General features: G+C 49.0%; 1 protein-coding gene across 1 annotated transcript; it reads right to left on the bottom strand.

Moving 5' to 3' along the window:
* Positions 1–4025: 4025 nt before the first annotated feature.
* LOC135995530 (olfactory receptor 1L1-like) lies at positions 4026–10410 on the bottom strand. Its single transcript, XM_065646909.1, has 2 exons — positions 9485–10410; positions 4026–5094 (listed from the first exon to the last, which is right to left on the bottom strand). Exons 1-2 carry the CDS (start codon positions 10408–10410, stop codon positions 4026–4028), a joined length of 1995 nt encoding a protein of 664 aa, XP_065502981.1.
* Between the last annotated feature and the right edge of the window lie 3564 nt (positions 10411–13974).

Below are 13974 nucleotides of genomic sequence, written 5' to 3'. Positions count from 1 at the left end.
CTGTTCCAGTGTCCAGCACCTCTGGGTGAAGAACCTTTTCCTTATGTCCAACTGACCCTCCCCTGGCACATCCTCCTGACATTCCCTTGGGTTCTGTCATGACATCCCCAGCTCTTCAAGCAATCTTGGATGAACCTCATCAGGCCTCATTGACCTGTAGGGATCCAGCTGGAGTAGCAGATCCAGTACAAGTTCCGGATCGTTTGGGAGTTTATTGCTCTTGCAGATGTGATTTTCCAGCCCAGGGTTATGGGGTCCACAAGCACATTATCAGTGTTGAAGACCAAGGTGAAGAAAGCATTAAACATCTCAGCTTTGTCTATGTCCCTGTTAATAAGGTGACCATGCTCATCGAGTAATGGGCCCAAGTTATTTGTAGTTTGCTTTTTGCCATTAATATATTTTTAAAAGCTTTTTTAATTACCCTTCACACTATTGAACAACTTCAATTCTAATTGAGCTTTGGCAGCATGAATTTCCTCCCTACAATAGCGAGCAGCATCTCTGTAGTCCCCCCACATTGCCTGACAAACACAGCCCCTCCATTTGCCACCAAATGATAGTAGCCAATGTCACGCTCTGGTCAGGTACCATTTCTGTTTGCCATTATATTGCTGATCATGGCAGCGTCACAATAAGAAACTGAAGCAGCTGTCAAATCACTGAAATTTCATTTACAGGACCAAGGCTGGGCAACTAATCCAATGAAAACACAGGGCCCTAGTGCTACTGTACTATTTTTAGGAATAGTTTGGCATGGACAGCTCAGAGAAATACCAAAGAGTCCAGCAGTTTTCTGTACCAGCCACAGTAAAACAATCGCATGCCTTTGGGGGATTTTTAGGGCATTGCAAAACTTTTATCCCTACATCTTCTGTGGAGGTGGATTCCCCTTGTGAAGGGTTAATAGAAAAGCACAACAAAGTTGATACATTTAAGTCACAGAACACTAGGGAAGTAAATAATATGTCCTCTGCCAAGCTGCATGCTCAAGATCTAAATGTGCATATAGCTTGTGGACATCAATCAGCTTATACTGCACATGCAGGGAACATGGCTCACAATCAAACCCCTTTGCTATTATAGACTTGTAAAACATGCGTACATCTTTGTGCTACTTGTACTCAGGTACATTTAAGGGCATTATGTAGGCCATGGGGAAGGATAAAACAGGGTCAGTGGGCCTTGCATACCTGTCAGGTTGATTATATTGGCCTCCTACCCCCATCTAGGGGGTGGCAATATGTACACACTGCTGTGGGTACAGTGTCAGGACTAACTACAGGGGAAATGGAATTTTCACACCAGTGGAACCAGTGGGACTGCAGCCTATTGATGCAGATGTAAAAAATCATATAACTCCAGAGAATGCTGTGCAGTTCTGTATCCTGATTTCTCCTCTTATGTTACATCCTTCACTAATATCACATTCTCAAGTTCTCGTATTTCAGTTATCTTCAGTGAACACCTGTGTTTTATCTAGAGGTGACAGCATTGGAACAATGTTATTGGTGTCACAGACCCAATGTCTAACCGAAGTCCAATCTGAAACAGTGCAGGCCATGACTTTCCAGCCTGTGTGGGCAACTACCCCACACCAGGTTGTTGATACCAGCTGAAGGAGCAGGAGCAACAGCGTATGTATTACTGGAAGGTGACAACACTCCTGTTGGTTAACTGAGATTTGTCCTGGTAAACTTAGATTTGTTCAGCCTCTACAGTATCAAAATCATTTGCCTTTAATATTTAGGAGAAATTAACAGCTGCAGATCTCTTAATAATGTGTTTCATTGGCATGACAACCGTGGTAGCTGTATTACAGAATTCTGCTCCGCTAAGGGATTTTGACATTAATTTTCTTATTGTTGCTTTCTCTGAGTAGGTAGTGGCTGCAAATGCTGCTTTGATTTTGAAGGCATGTGTTGCTTCAACATAGATGATGAACTAGCCAGCATGGAAGGCGACATTTCACATCTTTGGGACTAATGCATTAAGTAGCGAGATCTGAACAGGCTGGAGAGTTGGGCAGGGAAAAATTTAATGAAATGTAACAAGGGCAAGTGTAGAGTCTGGGCAGGAACAACCCCAGGTTCCAGTATAAGTTGGGGAATGACCTGTTGGAGAGCAGTGTAGGGGAAAGGGACCTGGGGGTCCTGGTGGAAAGCAGGATGACCACGAGCCAGCACTGTGCCCTTGTGGCCAGGAAGGCCAATGGTGCCTGGGGTGGATTAGAATGGGGGTGGTCAGTAGGTCCAGAGAGGTTCTCCTGCCCCTCTACCCTGCCCTGGTGAGACCTCATCTGGAATATTGTGTCCAGTTCTGGGCCCTTCAGTTCCAGAAGGACAGAGAACTGCTGGAGAGAGTCCAGCGCAGAGCCATGAAGATGATTAAGGGAGTGGAGCATCTCCTGTGTGAGGAAATGCTGAGGGAGCTGAGTCTTTTTAGCTTGGAGAAGAGGAGACTCAGAGGTGACCTCATAAATGATTATCAATATGTAGAGGGTGAGTGTCATGAGGATGGAGCCAGGCTCTTCTCGGTGACAATCAATGATAGGACATGGGGCAATGGGTGCAAACTGGAACACAGGAGGTTCCACCTAAATATGAGAAGAAACTTCTTCTCAGTGAGTGTGACAGAACGCTGGAACAGGCTGCCCAGGGAGGTTGTGGAGTCTCCTTCTCTGGACACATTCAAAACCCACCTGGACACTTTCCTGTGTAAACTCATCTAGCTGTTCCTGCTCCGGCAGGGGGATTGGAGTGGATGAGCTTTTGAGGTCCCTTCCAATCCATGACATTCTGTGATTCTGTGAAGTGAAGCCATCTACTGATAATGCCTGGCTGAATTACTCATTTAATTCCTTGGCAAGATGAATGGGACACCTGAATCAAAGCAGTATCATAGAGATATGTTTTTCGCTTTTTCTGTATGTGTTTATTTTGTGTCCCTGTAAATTGCTCTGTGCTACACCTCACAAGCCCAAATGAACAACTCTGGCTTTGCTGTCCCCAGCAGGAGCTGTCTCTTGAGTGAGGGCGTGGAATGTGCGGGAATAATGCAAGAATGGGAAGGATGAGAATTGTATAATACGCTCAAGCGACTGCAGCTGTGGTGTAGAAAAACACAAAAATCACAAGTAGAACCTCTGTGTTTAGACAACAGGCCTGTGAAAAGAGTCATAAAGGCACCTTATCCTACATGCTTGGGATTCCTGCAGGCAAAGATCAAAGCAGTGTGGTAAACTGCGCCTGCGTGAATCCCTATATGAAATTAGCAAGCTGGTTGATCTTCTACCAGGGCTGAATCCTGCAATGCCCGCATCTCTGGTTGTGTGACCTTTGCCCAGGAGCTTAAGTCCTGTTTCAGGGATCTCCTGGTAGCGAGGTAACAAAAATAAATTTGCTCTTTGCAATTGCATGTGTGGCCTCTGGTTGTTCTTGTGACCCGCCTGCGTTGGCTCACACAGACAGGACAGACTGCAATGGTTGGGGTCCTTCCCCAAACTTCCCATGATAAGTCCTGTGCAATCCAAAAACGTTCTTCCCCTGCATCGAATAATGTGTTCTACACCCCCAGGCAACAATTCTCCTAGTCCAAGTGATGATCCAGAGAGCTGCTCTCAGTGACTCTTCTTGATGGGTTTCACACCTGGACGACGAGGCTGATGGCTCTCCCAGGGTGGCCCTGGGACAAGATGTTCATTCCCCAGAGCCTGTAATCTGGGTTCCCACTTCCCACTGAGCCTCTGTGCTCTTCTTGGTTTTGGAGATGGGCTCTTGATGAGCTGGTGGCTCTCCAGTGATGGGGCTGAGAGCAGCTGGGGCAGGGTATTAACTGAGTTACTTCTCCTGCCATTGTTAGTGCCTTCTTTGTGTGTGCAGATGAGCTTCTAACCATTTAACACAATCCAACAAGAACACATATTTCCTGAGGCATCTGTGTCTGGAGGTTACATACATATGCATTGGTATTATCTAACATATGCTAGCAGATCACTGAAATTGCTGTCCAGAAATGCCTCATGATTAGGGGAAAAGCTGTGTTGTTATACGGGCAATGGCTTCATTCAGGGCCAGTATCACAGTCTTGTTTCTGAGACTGTAGATGAATGGATTTAAGAATGGGTACAGGACGGTGTTCAGCAATGCTACAATGCTGTTAGTCTCCAAGGAAACATATTCTGAAGGACATGCATAGAGAACAACACAGCTCCCATATACAATGGCCAAAGTGGTGAGATGGGAAGAACATGTGGTAAAAGCTTTTTTCCTCCCAGAGGCTGCTGGAAGATGTAGAATACAGAAAAGGATGCACATGTAAAATGCAAGAGTTAAACATAAGGAACCCAGAATGACAAATGATATGAAAACAGAGTCTATTTTCCAGAGCAGGCTGGTGTCAGAGCAGGACAGTTTGAATAAGGGGGAGTTGTCACAGAAAAAGTGGTGGATCTTATTTGAGCCACAGAAAGTCAGCTGGGAGAGGATGACCAGGCGGTAACTGAAGAGTGTGAAGCTTGTGACCCAAGCAGCAACAACCAGGTGGATGCAGAGCTGAGGCTTCATGATGGCAGCATAACGCAAAGGTTGGCAGACGGCAACATAGCGGTCAAAGGACATGACAACAAGTAGAACAAACTCTGTACAGCCCAGGGCAAAATAGAAATAGGATTGGGCAAAGCAGCTGCTTAGTGAGATTGTTCTCCTACCAGAACCCAGGATCACAACCAATTTGATTCTTGTGGAGGATGTAAACCAGATTTCCAGGAAAGCCAGATTGCCAATGAAAAAGTACATAGGGGTTTGTAGGTGGCGATCCGTGTACACGAGGAAAATGATAGTGATGTTCCCCATCACTGTTGTCAGGTATATGAGCAGAAAGAACAGAGAGAGTAAGAGCTGTAGTCTTTGATCAAGCCCTGAGAAACCCTCTAGGATGAACTCAGTAACTGCAGTTCCATTTTCTGGTCCCATGTTGAATTTCGGTTCATCATACCAAGACAAGAACATGTCAAAAACCAAGTGTGATAATTCCACGGTCTGGGTGAAAGGCTCTCCAAAACCTTCTCTGCTTCCTTCCTTTCTTCCAGTCTTCCTACAGCACACAGAGTACTTCAACCATTTCTCATACTCTGATTTTTCTATATCAAATATCAGTCGGAGTTCTCAGAGAATTTGTTGTCTTCTTTCAACCTTTTTCAAACACTCATAAAGAATTCTTTCTTCATAACAGGGGCTTTTAAAGTCTCTTAGCTATTTATCCCATTCCTGGCAAATTCCAAATTCACGCAGACCTGTTCCAAACATCTGTCACACCTATGTGGCGAAGTCATCTCTTCTATTGCACACATGCTAAACTATCAAATCAAATCAAATCAAATCAAATCAAGTCAAATCAAATGCAGGTTGAAATTTTTTCTTTCTACTTTTCAGTACTTGCCTTTTTTGACTAGGAATCCCTAAGTAACTACCGATTTCAGCATCAAGCATCTCTTTCGTAGTCCCCTGCTTTCTTCCACAGCTTCGTGCTCTCTGTTTCTTCAGGAAAGGGGAGGGGAGGCTGGAATAGGGACCAAGTATAACTCATCTTCTTTAGTACTCTAAGTAATGACTGAAATTTGTTATGATTCCACACAGTCTCGTCTGACATCCATCTGCACTGAAATGTAGTTGCTTCCAAACAGTTGCTCATTTCTATTACTATCAAATGTCCTGACCCTTTTTTATTTCTCTTTTTTTTTTGTTTCCTCTAATTAAAAAAGTACCCTGTGCCTGTTTACATCCAGTTCTCTAAGGAAAGCACAAAGTAATTCCTGCAAAGAAGCTGTAACAATCAGATGCAAACCCCAGTGTAGAATCAGATGTAAAGAAATGTGATGTAACTCCCTGGGGGCCAATGAGCAGAACAGGGCATTTGGGGAGCTGATTATAGATTTCCTGCTGACAATTTGAGTAGAGAAACATTATTCACTGGAACTGCTCTGTTTATGTTGGCACCTTTTATGTTTCCTCATCTGCCTTTTTTTTTTTTTCCTTCCCTCCCTCCACCAATTCTGTCTTCCAAAACCTCTCCAAGGAAAAGAATGATAGAGTAAGTCAGGTTTGAAGTGAGCCCTGAGCACCACCTTGTCTCATTCTCCTGCTCAGGGCAGGGTGAACCAGATGAGGTTGTTCAAGGCCTCTGCCCAGCTTTGCACCATCCACAAAGGAGCTGAAGTTTCACTCCATCACATCATACAGGGGGAGAATAAAGACATTCAACAGTGTTGGCCCAAGTGCTGATCACTGAGGGATTCCACTGGTAACTGGTTCTATGGGGCACTTTGTACCACTGGGGACATTTGGGCTTCATCATCCAGCCACCTTCCCACCCAGCATCCACTTCTTTAGCCCAGAGAGCACCAATCGCATTATAAGGACATCACGGGACACCATGTCTGAGGCTTTGCAAAATTCCATGTCCACAACATGCCTTTCTTTCCCTGCCCATTTGGGTTCAGCAATCCCTTCCTTGTTTTCCAAGTGCCTGGACATGGCTGCAGGAGGACTTGTCCCATCCCCTTCCCAAGGACGGAGGTAGGCTGCCCTTCTTGAAGACAGATTTGACAACTGCCTTTTCCAAGGACCTCAGAACCTCCCTGATTGCTCTGGCACGTTTGAGACCACAATCCAGAATCACGGGTAAGTATGACATAGCAGGCAGACATGAAATTAATCTGTGTGGGACAGTGGGTTTTTTTCTGGAGTCACACACAGAAATGTCAGGGTTTTGTCAGGCGTCCACATCTGAGCTGGACTTGTGGACTCCTTATGCACCCAGGGATGTTCGGAAACAGAGTCTGTCCCTTTTACACACAGAGGCAGGAGTCACAGTGTCTCTCTGGCCTCCTGTTGCCACTCCCAAGGGACGGGAGGCACCTCAGCCCTGTGGTGTGTCACCCTGCTCTGCACTCATCTGAGATGTCCCACGTCATGAGGAATGGACACGGGGACATTGGTTAAAGGAAGCACATCCCAGTAATGCATTTAGACAGTTTCCATGAGGTGTTACTCCCAATATGAAGTGACCTCGAGACCCTGCCTGTCCCACAGAATCATCGAATGTCCTGAGTTGGAATGACCCACAGGATCAATCAGTCCAACTTCTGTCCCTGCCCAGGACACCCCATAGTTCACACCGTGTGTCTGAGGACGTTGTCCAGTCTCTTCTTGAACACTGTCAGGTTGGGGCCGTGACACCTCCCTGGGGAGCCTGTTCCAGTGTCCAGCACCCTCTGGGTGAAGAACCTTTTCCTCATGTCCAACTGACCCTCCCCTGGCACATCTTCCTGCCATTCCCTTGGGTTCTGTCACTGTCACAGAGAGAAGAGCTCAGCCCTGCCCCTCCTGCTCTCCTGCTGAAGCTGCAGCTGCCATGAGCTCTGCCCTCAGTCTCCTCTTCTCCAGGCTGAACAAACCCGGGGACTATACCCGCTCCTCATATGGCTTCTCCTCCAAACCCTTCCCCAACTTCGTAGCCTCTTCTGGACACTCTCCAGTAGCTTTATCTCCTTTTGATCCTGTGTCCCCAGCCCTGCACACAGTGAATGCTGCAGGTGAGGCCGCCCCAGCGCAGAGCAGAGCGGGACAATCCCCTCCCTGCCCAGCTGGCCGTGCTGTGCTGGATGCACCAGGACACGGGTCCCTCTTGGCTGCCAGGGACACTGGTGGCTCATGTTCGACTTGCCGTTGACCAGAACCCCCAGATCCCTCACCGCAGAGCTGCTCTCCAGCATCTCATCCCCCAGTCTGTATGTACAGCCAGGGTTGCTGTGTCCCGGGTGCAGAATCTGGCACTTACTCTTATTGAACTTCATGTAGTTGGTGATTGCCCAGTTCTCCAATTTATCCAGATCCCTCTGCAGGGCCTCTCTGCCCTCAACTGCCAACAGCTCCTCCCAATTTCATGTCATCAGCAAACTTGCTAAGCAATCCCTCAAGTTCTGTGTCCAAGTCATTTATAAAGACATTGAAGAGTGCTGGCCCTAAGATGGGCCTCTCTAGAACCCGCTAGTGACTGGTCGCCAGCCTGACATGACCCCATTTACTAGAACTCCTTGAGCCCAGCCCGTCAGCCAATTGCTCACCCACTGCACTGTGTGTTTACCCAGCTGTGTGCTGGACATCTTGTCCAGGAGGATCCTGGGAGAGACACTATCAAAGGCTTTACTGACATCCAAAAAGATCACATCGACAGGCATCCCTTGGTCAGCTACATGGGTAACTTTATCCTAGAATGAAATTAAGTCTGTCAGGCAAGACTTTCCCCTCATGAACCCGCACTGGCTGGGACCAATGACCCCGTTGTTGTTCAGATGTTTTTCATCTGAATGAGTTACCCGGAGTTACCCCCGTGTCTGTGTCTTTCTGGCCAGGAGTCTGTCCTGAGAAGGGGATCCAGCCTCTGCTGCGCTCTGGAGAGACAAGCCCTGTGTCCATGGCACCGAGAACACAAAGGGTGACTTGTGCAAGACCACCCTTCATCTGAACCACTTAGGTATGTACTTGTGGATGGGCTATCAAGCCTTATAGCGTAAACGCCCATGTAATTGGCACTGCCCAGAATGGCTACTGCAGACACAGACTGCTGTGCTGCAGAGCTTTATATTGATGCAAATTAAGTGAGGAGCACTGAGGCCAATTCTGTTTCATGTCTTTATCAATGATCTGGACGAAGGGATCAAGTGCATCTTCAGTAAGTTTGCAGAGAACACCAAGTTGGCTGGGAGTGTTGATCTGCTGAAGCGTGGGAAGGCCATACAGAGGGATCTGAACTGGCTGCATCGTTGGGCTGAGGCCAGTTGTATGAGGTTTTACCAGGCCGAGTGCCAGGTCCTGCACTTGGGTCACAACAACCCCACGAACGCTCAGGCTCTGGGAAGAGTGGCTGGAAAGCTGCCCCATGGAAAAGGACCTGGATCTGTTGGTCAACAGTGGCTGAAAATGAGCCAGCGTGTGCCCAGGTGGACAAAAAGGCCAATGGTATCCTGGCTTGTATCAGCAATACCTGGCAGCAGGACTGTGAGAAAGCTGCCAGAACACTCAGGCCTTACACCAACACAAAGCATTAGAGACAGCGGAAGTCGAAAGAGGGCATGGCTGGAAGACTAAGCACTGCTTATCCCTGAATGTTCTGCTGTCTCTCTGTTCCCTTCCACCCACCCACACATACAGGAACTGTCCATGCAGCTCCAAAACGGCACTGGAGGAAGGACCCAAGGAAAAAAATATAATTGCTCCAGGTACATTTCCTTTGTTGAAACACACGGGAAGCACAGCTCCTCATTTACACAGACAGTCATAAAAGAAGACAGTGAAATCGAAGGGGGATGGCAATATTATTAATAAATAAAAAGCAACCACCAATAAGAAAAAAAAATAAAAAAGGGAAGTCTGAGCCTGCAATGACACAACTGTTAAGCAGAAGGTGATGGGCAGTTCATTGCTTCAGGAAACATCCAGTCATCAATGTCCACAGGGCATTCTTGAGCTCCTGGTTCCTCATGCTGTAGATGAGAGGATTCACAGCTGGAGGAACTACTGAGTACAGAACAGACACTATCACACCCAGGAATGGGGATGAAATGGAGGGGGGCTTCAGGTAGGCAAACATGCCAGTGATGATAAACAGGGACACGATGGCCAGGTGAGGGAGACAGGTGGAAAAGGCTTTGTGCCGTCTCTGCTCAGAGGGCATCCTCAGCACGGCCCTGAAGATCTGCACATAGGACACCACAATGAACACAAAACACACAAAGAATAAAAAGGCACTAAAACCAAGAATTCCATCTTCCCTGAGGTAGGAGCATGAGCAGGAGAGCTTGAGGATCTGGGGGACTTCACAGAAGAACTGGTCCAGGGCATTGCCCTTGCACAGTGGCAGTGAAAATGTATTGGCCGTGTGCAGCAGAGCATTGAGAAACCCACTGGCCCAAGCAGCTGCTGCCATGTGGACACAAGCTCTGCTGCCCAGGAGGGTCCCGTAGTGCAGGGGTTTGCAGATGGCAATGTAGCGGTCATAGGACATGACTGTGAGAAGAGAATATTCTGCACCAAACAAGAAAAATACAAAGAAGACCTGGGCAGCACATCCTGCATAAGAAATGACTGTAGTATCCCACAGAGAGTTGGCCATGGATTTGGGGACAGTGATGGAGATGGAGCCCAGGTCAAGGAGGGCGAGGTTGAGCAGGAAGAAGTACATGGGGGTGTGCAGGTGCTGGTCACAGGCTATGGTGGTGATGATGAGGCTGTTGCCCAGGAGGGCAGCCAGGTAGATGCCCAGGAAGAGCCAGAAGTGCAAGAGCTGCAGCTCCCGTGTGTCTGAGAATGCCAGGAGGAGGAACTGGGTGATGGAGCTGCTGTTGGACATTTGCTGCCTCTGCTGAAGGCCTGCCCAAAGAAGAAAAGAAAGTGACAGCTTCGGTGAGATGTCACTGAAGAAAAAAAACATGTCATTTCGCATAGAAAATCCCTTCCCTGAAAGAGCAATGATTCCGCTCATTCTCCACACTACCAGCTGAATGACATGGTTCATCACAGCTTAAAATATAGCTTCAGCATCTAGTTTCCATGAGGATGCTTCTGGGACAGGACTCCCAGTGTTGGTATCTGAACAAAAACTGACCCACATCCCCACCCCAACCCTAGAGAGTAAGAGCACCAGGACAGGTGGAGAAACAGGGAAGAACACAGCAGTGCTACAGAAGAAATAAAGAAAGGACAGAAAGGCAGACGGGCATGATGGGAAGCCTTCTCCCTACCCAGCTGTGCTCACTGCCACTCACATGATGTCACGGTAGGGCAAGTGCTTTTAGCATCTTTTTTGTGTACCACCTTCTAGGAACCCTTCACCTGCAGGTCCAGCTGCTGAGGTGGTGACTCATGTCCTGGACCCCATGGCTTTGGGGCAGAGGCCCTGCTGGGGAGGAGAGGAGAGCAGGGGGTTGCACTGGGAAATGAGTCTGCACTGCAGGGGATGGCAGGGGGGTTCCTGAATCCCCTCCCCAGCATTTCTGGTCCCAGCTCCCTCTCCCTGCCCATGTCTCTGCTGCCTGGAGCTGTCCCTGCTGGGAGCTGTTTCTCTGTCCCTGGGTCTGCTCCCTGTCACTGCTCATAGAGTCAAACTCTCCTGCTGTGTGCTCAGCTCTGTCCTGCTCACACCTCCTGGCCCCGGGCACTGCCCAGGGGCAGCTCTGTGTGTGCAGGCACTCAGGAGCAGCTCAGACAAGTCCTAATGAGAACTGGGGCCTCAGTTGCCTTCTCCAGGGCAGAGAAATAAATCCCCATCTCCCACTGCCCACCCAGCAAATCAAGAGTGGAAAAAATCAACGCACAGTATCTGGAAAAAGGCTGCCTCAATGTTCTTCACAAGGACCCTCTGCAAGTGTCCCAGACTGAGCTGGAGCTGTGCGCTGTCTCCTCTCAACAGCAGAAGGACCCTGCCCTGCCGGGGGTCACTCCTTCCCCCCACAGCTTCTCCCCTCAGTGTTGCTGGGATCTCCCCGGGCAGGCTGAGCGCTGACCCTGGCAGGCGGCAGAGTCTCTGCCCCGGCACAGCCCTGGGGTGCAGGGACCCTGCTCTGCAGGACAGCCCTGGGCACCCCTGGGTGCTCCCCAGCTTCACACCCTGCAGCTGGGAGAAGGCAGCTGTCGTGCCCTGTCCATGCAGGGAATCCTTGCTGAGGAGCAGATCCTTCTCCTCCACACCAGCCATGGGATGTGCCAGCTCTGGGAGATAATTGCAGGATCCTCATCTGCACCGCCCTGCACCCAGAGACTTACAGTGTTAAGGACTGTGAAGATTTCTCCTCCAGTGATCTCTCAGTCGTCTCACTACCCCAGACTGTGTTTCCCCTCTCTGTGCCTGGCTCTTGTCACCTCGGTGCTGCAGGCAGAGCCCTCAGCCCTGCTGCGCTTTGCAGAGGAGCTGCTCCTGGGCAGAGCTGTCTCTCTGCAGCGCTGCCGCTTGCCATGAGCTCCCTCTGTCCCAGGAGCCCAGCCCCGCTCAGCAGCACAGGGGCAGCCCATGATGTCCCTTTCTCTGCCCCTCTGGGCTCCCCTGTGGTGTTCCTGGATCTCCGGGGGAATGTCCCATGAAACGCTGTGAAGTAATCAATGATGTTTCTTCCCTCAACACTACAGAGACACTTCTTTCCTGCAAAAGCATTGTTCACATTAGAAAAGAATTTGGGTGTGAGAAACATTTTTTCTTGTCCCATAATTAGACAGGACACCAGGAAGATCATAGCAACAGATGTAATTTTTCCAGGCTGGGGGAAAGAATATCTTTAGTTGAAGGAATTTAGGCATTTTATTCTGGTTTTATACTCCTAGGGCTAGAGAGACGTTCAGCAATCTTTGGCCATGTCATGTCTGTGCTCTGTAGCAAAGCCTTTGCACACATGGGCTCTTGGACACTTGGTACCAGGTTTCCTTGGGGCAGGTCAGAGCTGGGCTGGTGCCACAGCTGGGGTGGTTCAGCCCAGATGGGAGGCAATGTCCTCAGCCAGGGACCTGACTGGCTGAGCTGGAGCTGTCAGTGTTGCAGACAGAGCTGTGACACAGACGGAATAAACTGCCAAGGCAGGGTGGCAGAAGTTATTTCATCTGGTCTTCAAGGACAGCAGCCTCCAAGCACAGCAACAGCCCAGATCAAAACTTGGTCTAGCTCTTTAAGGCAATTCAAGGGCCCCATAATGAGCTGTTACTACTTCAGGAACAGTTCAAGGAGAAACAAAGACACGGTGTGGGCACGGATGAATTTAATCAGGGAAAGAATTGAGAATTTCTGTGTCCTCTTGTCCTCCCTCCTCAGCAGCAAGTTCTCCCAGGGAGTTCCAACCCGAGCTGGGTTTGGCGCCTGTGACCCCACGTACCAGCTGTCTGCTGTGCTTTCTGACCTCATGGACCCTCTTGTCCTGCCTCCCTTCTGCTGCTGAATCCTGTTGTAGGAAACAATCACCTTGCCAATAGAATAGGCCTGGGCAGGATCTCTCAGCAAAGCATGTTTTATAAATGGTTTTACAAGACCAGGTGTTCTACCCAAAAGTAGGTACACAGAACAGGGCAAAAAGCCTCCGCTTATATCCCCCCCAAATCCTGGCTGCAAATTCCCTCCCCTGCTCCCCATTCGTTGGGTACTGCAGAGTTTACAGACTACCCGACACCTGCCTCAGTTTATCTGTCTCATTCATCTAATTCTAACAACTCCCTGACCTTGTTGATTTTATGAAACTATGCGTTCCTGGCTCTTTGGTTACCCTATCACTTAACTTTTTAAATACAGTAATCAGTTTGCATTCCAGGATTATTTCAAAGAGACTTTGTTTTACATTAAGGATTCATAGTCTGATGTCTCTCAGTCCTTCCTCAGCTGGGGTCAGGTGCCAGATCAGTTGTAAAAACAACATTCCTCCTTCAATGGCTCCTTACAACTCGACCTCCACATTGAAACAGAAGAGACAGCAAGACGGGAACACACAGCACACAGCTCCCAAAACACCATCACAGAGACTTCTTAGAATGGAGATTTCACCAATTGCCCCAAAACCCTCATAGAAGCAAACACCCCATAAATGACACACGCAAGGCCAACAGGAATTTGTTTTAATTGTGGCTTTGGCTTTTCGGCCTGCTGGTGCCCAGGGAGTGTTTCTGAGAAGCGATCCCAGCCGTGGGATGCAGAAGCAGCTCCTCCTCGAGGGGCCTGTGGGCAGGCGGGCCGGCCGGCAGAGCTGCCCCTGGCTCTGGAAGGGCTCTCTGAGCTCTTCCTGGCCAGAGGCAGCACTGGCTGCTGGTGCCCTTGGGGCAGCTTGGTCCCTGCTGGGGCAGCTTTGGTGCTTCCTGGACTCTTCCTCCTCCTCTCCAGCATCACAGGCTTCAGACGCTGTGTCCTCCCTCATCCCAGGCTGCAATCTGCCTCTGTCACCACTGG

The sequence above is a fragment of the Caloenas nicobarica genome, chromosome 17 (genome assembly GCF_036013445.1).
Source record: "Caloenas nicobarica isolate bCalNic1 chromosome 17, bCalNic1.hap1, whole genome shotgun sequence".
In the NCBI taxonomy this organism is placed as follows: domain Eukaryota; kingdom Metazoa; phylum Chordata; class Aves; order Columbiformes; family Columbidae; genus Caloenas; species Caloenas nicobarica.
This window is presented reverse-complemented; position numbering and strand designations above follow the sequence as displayed.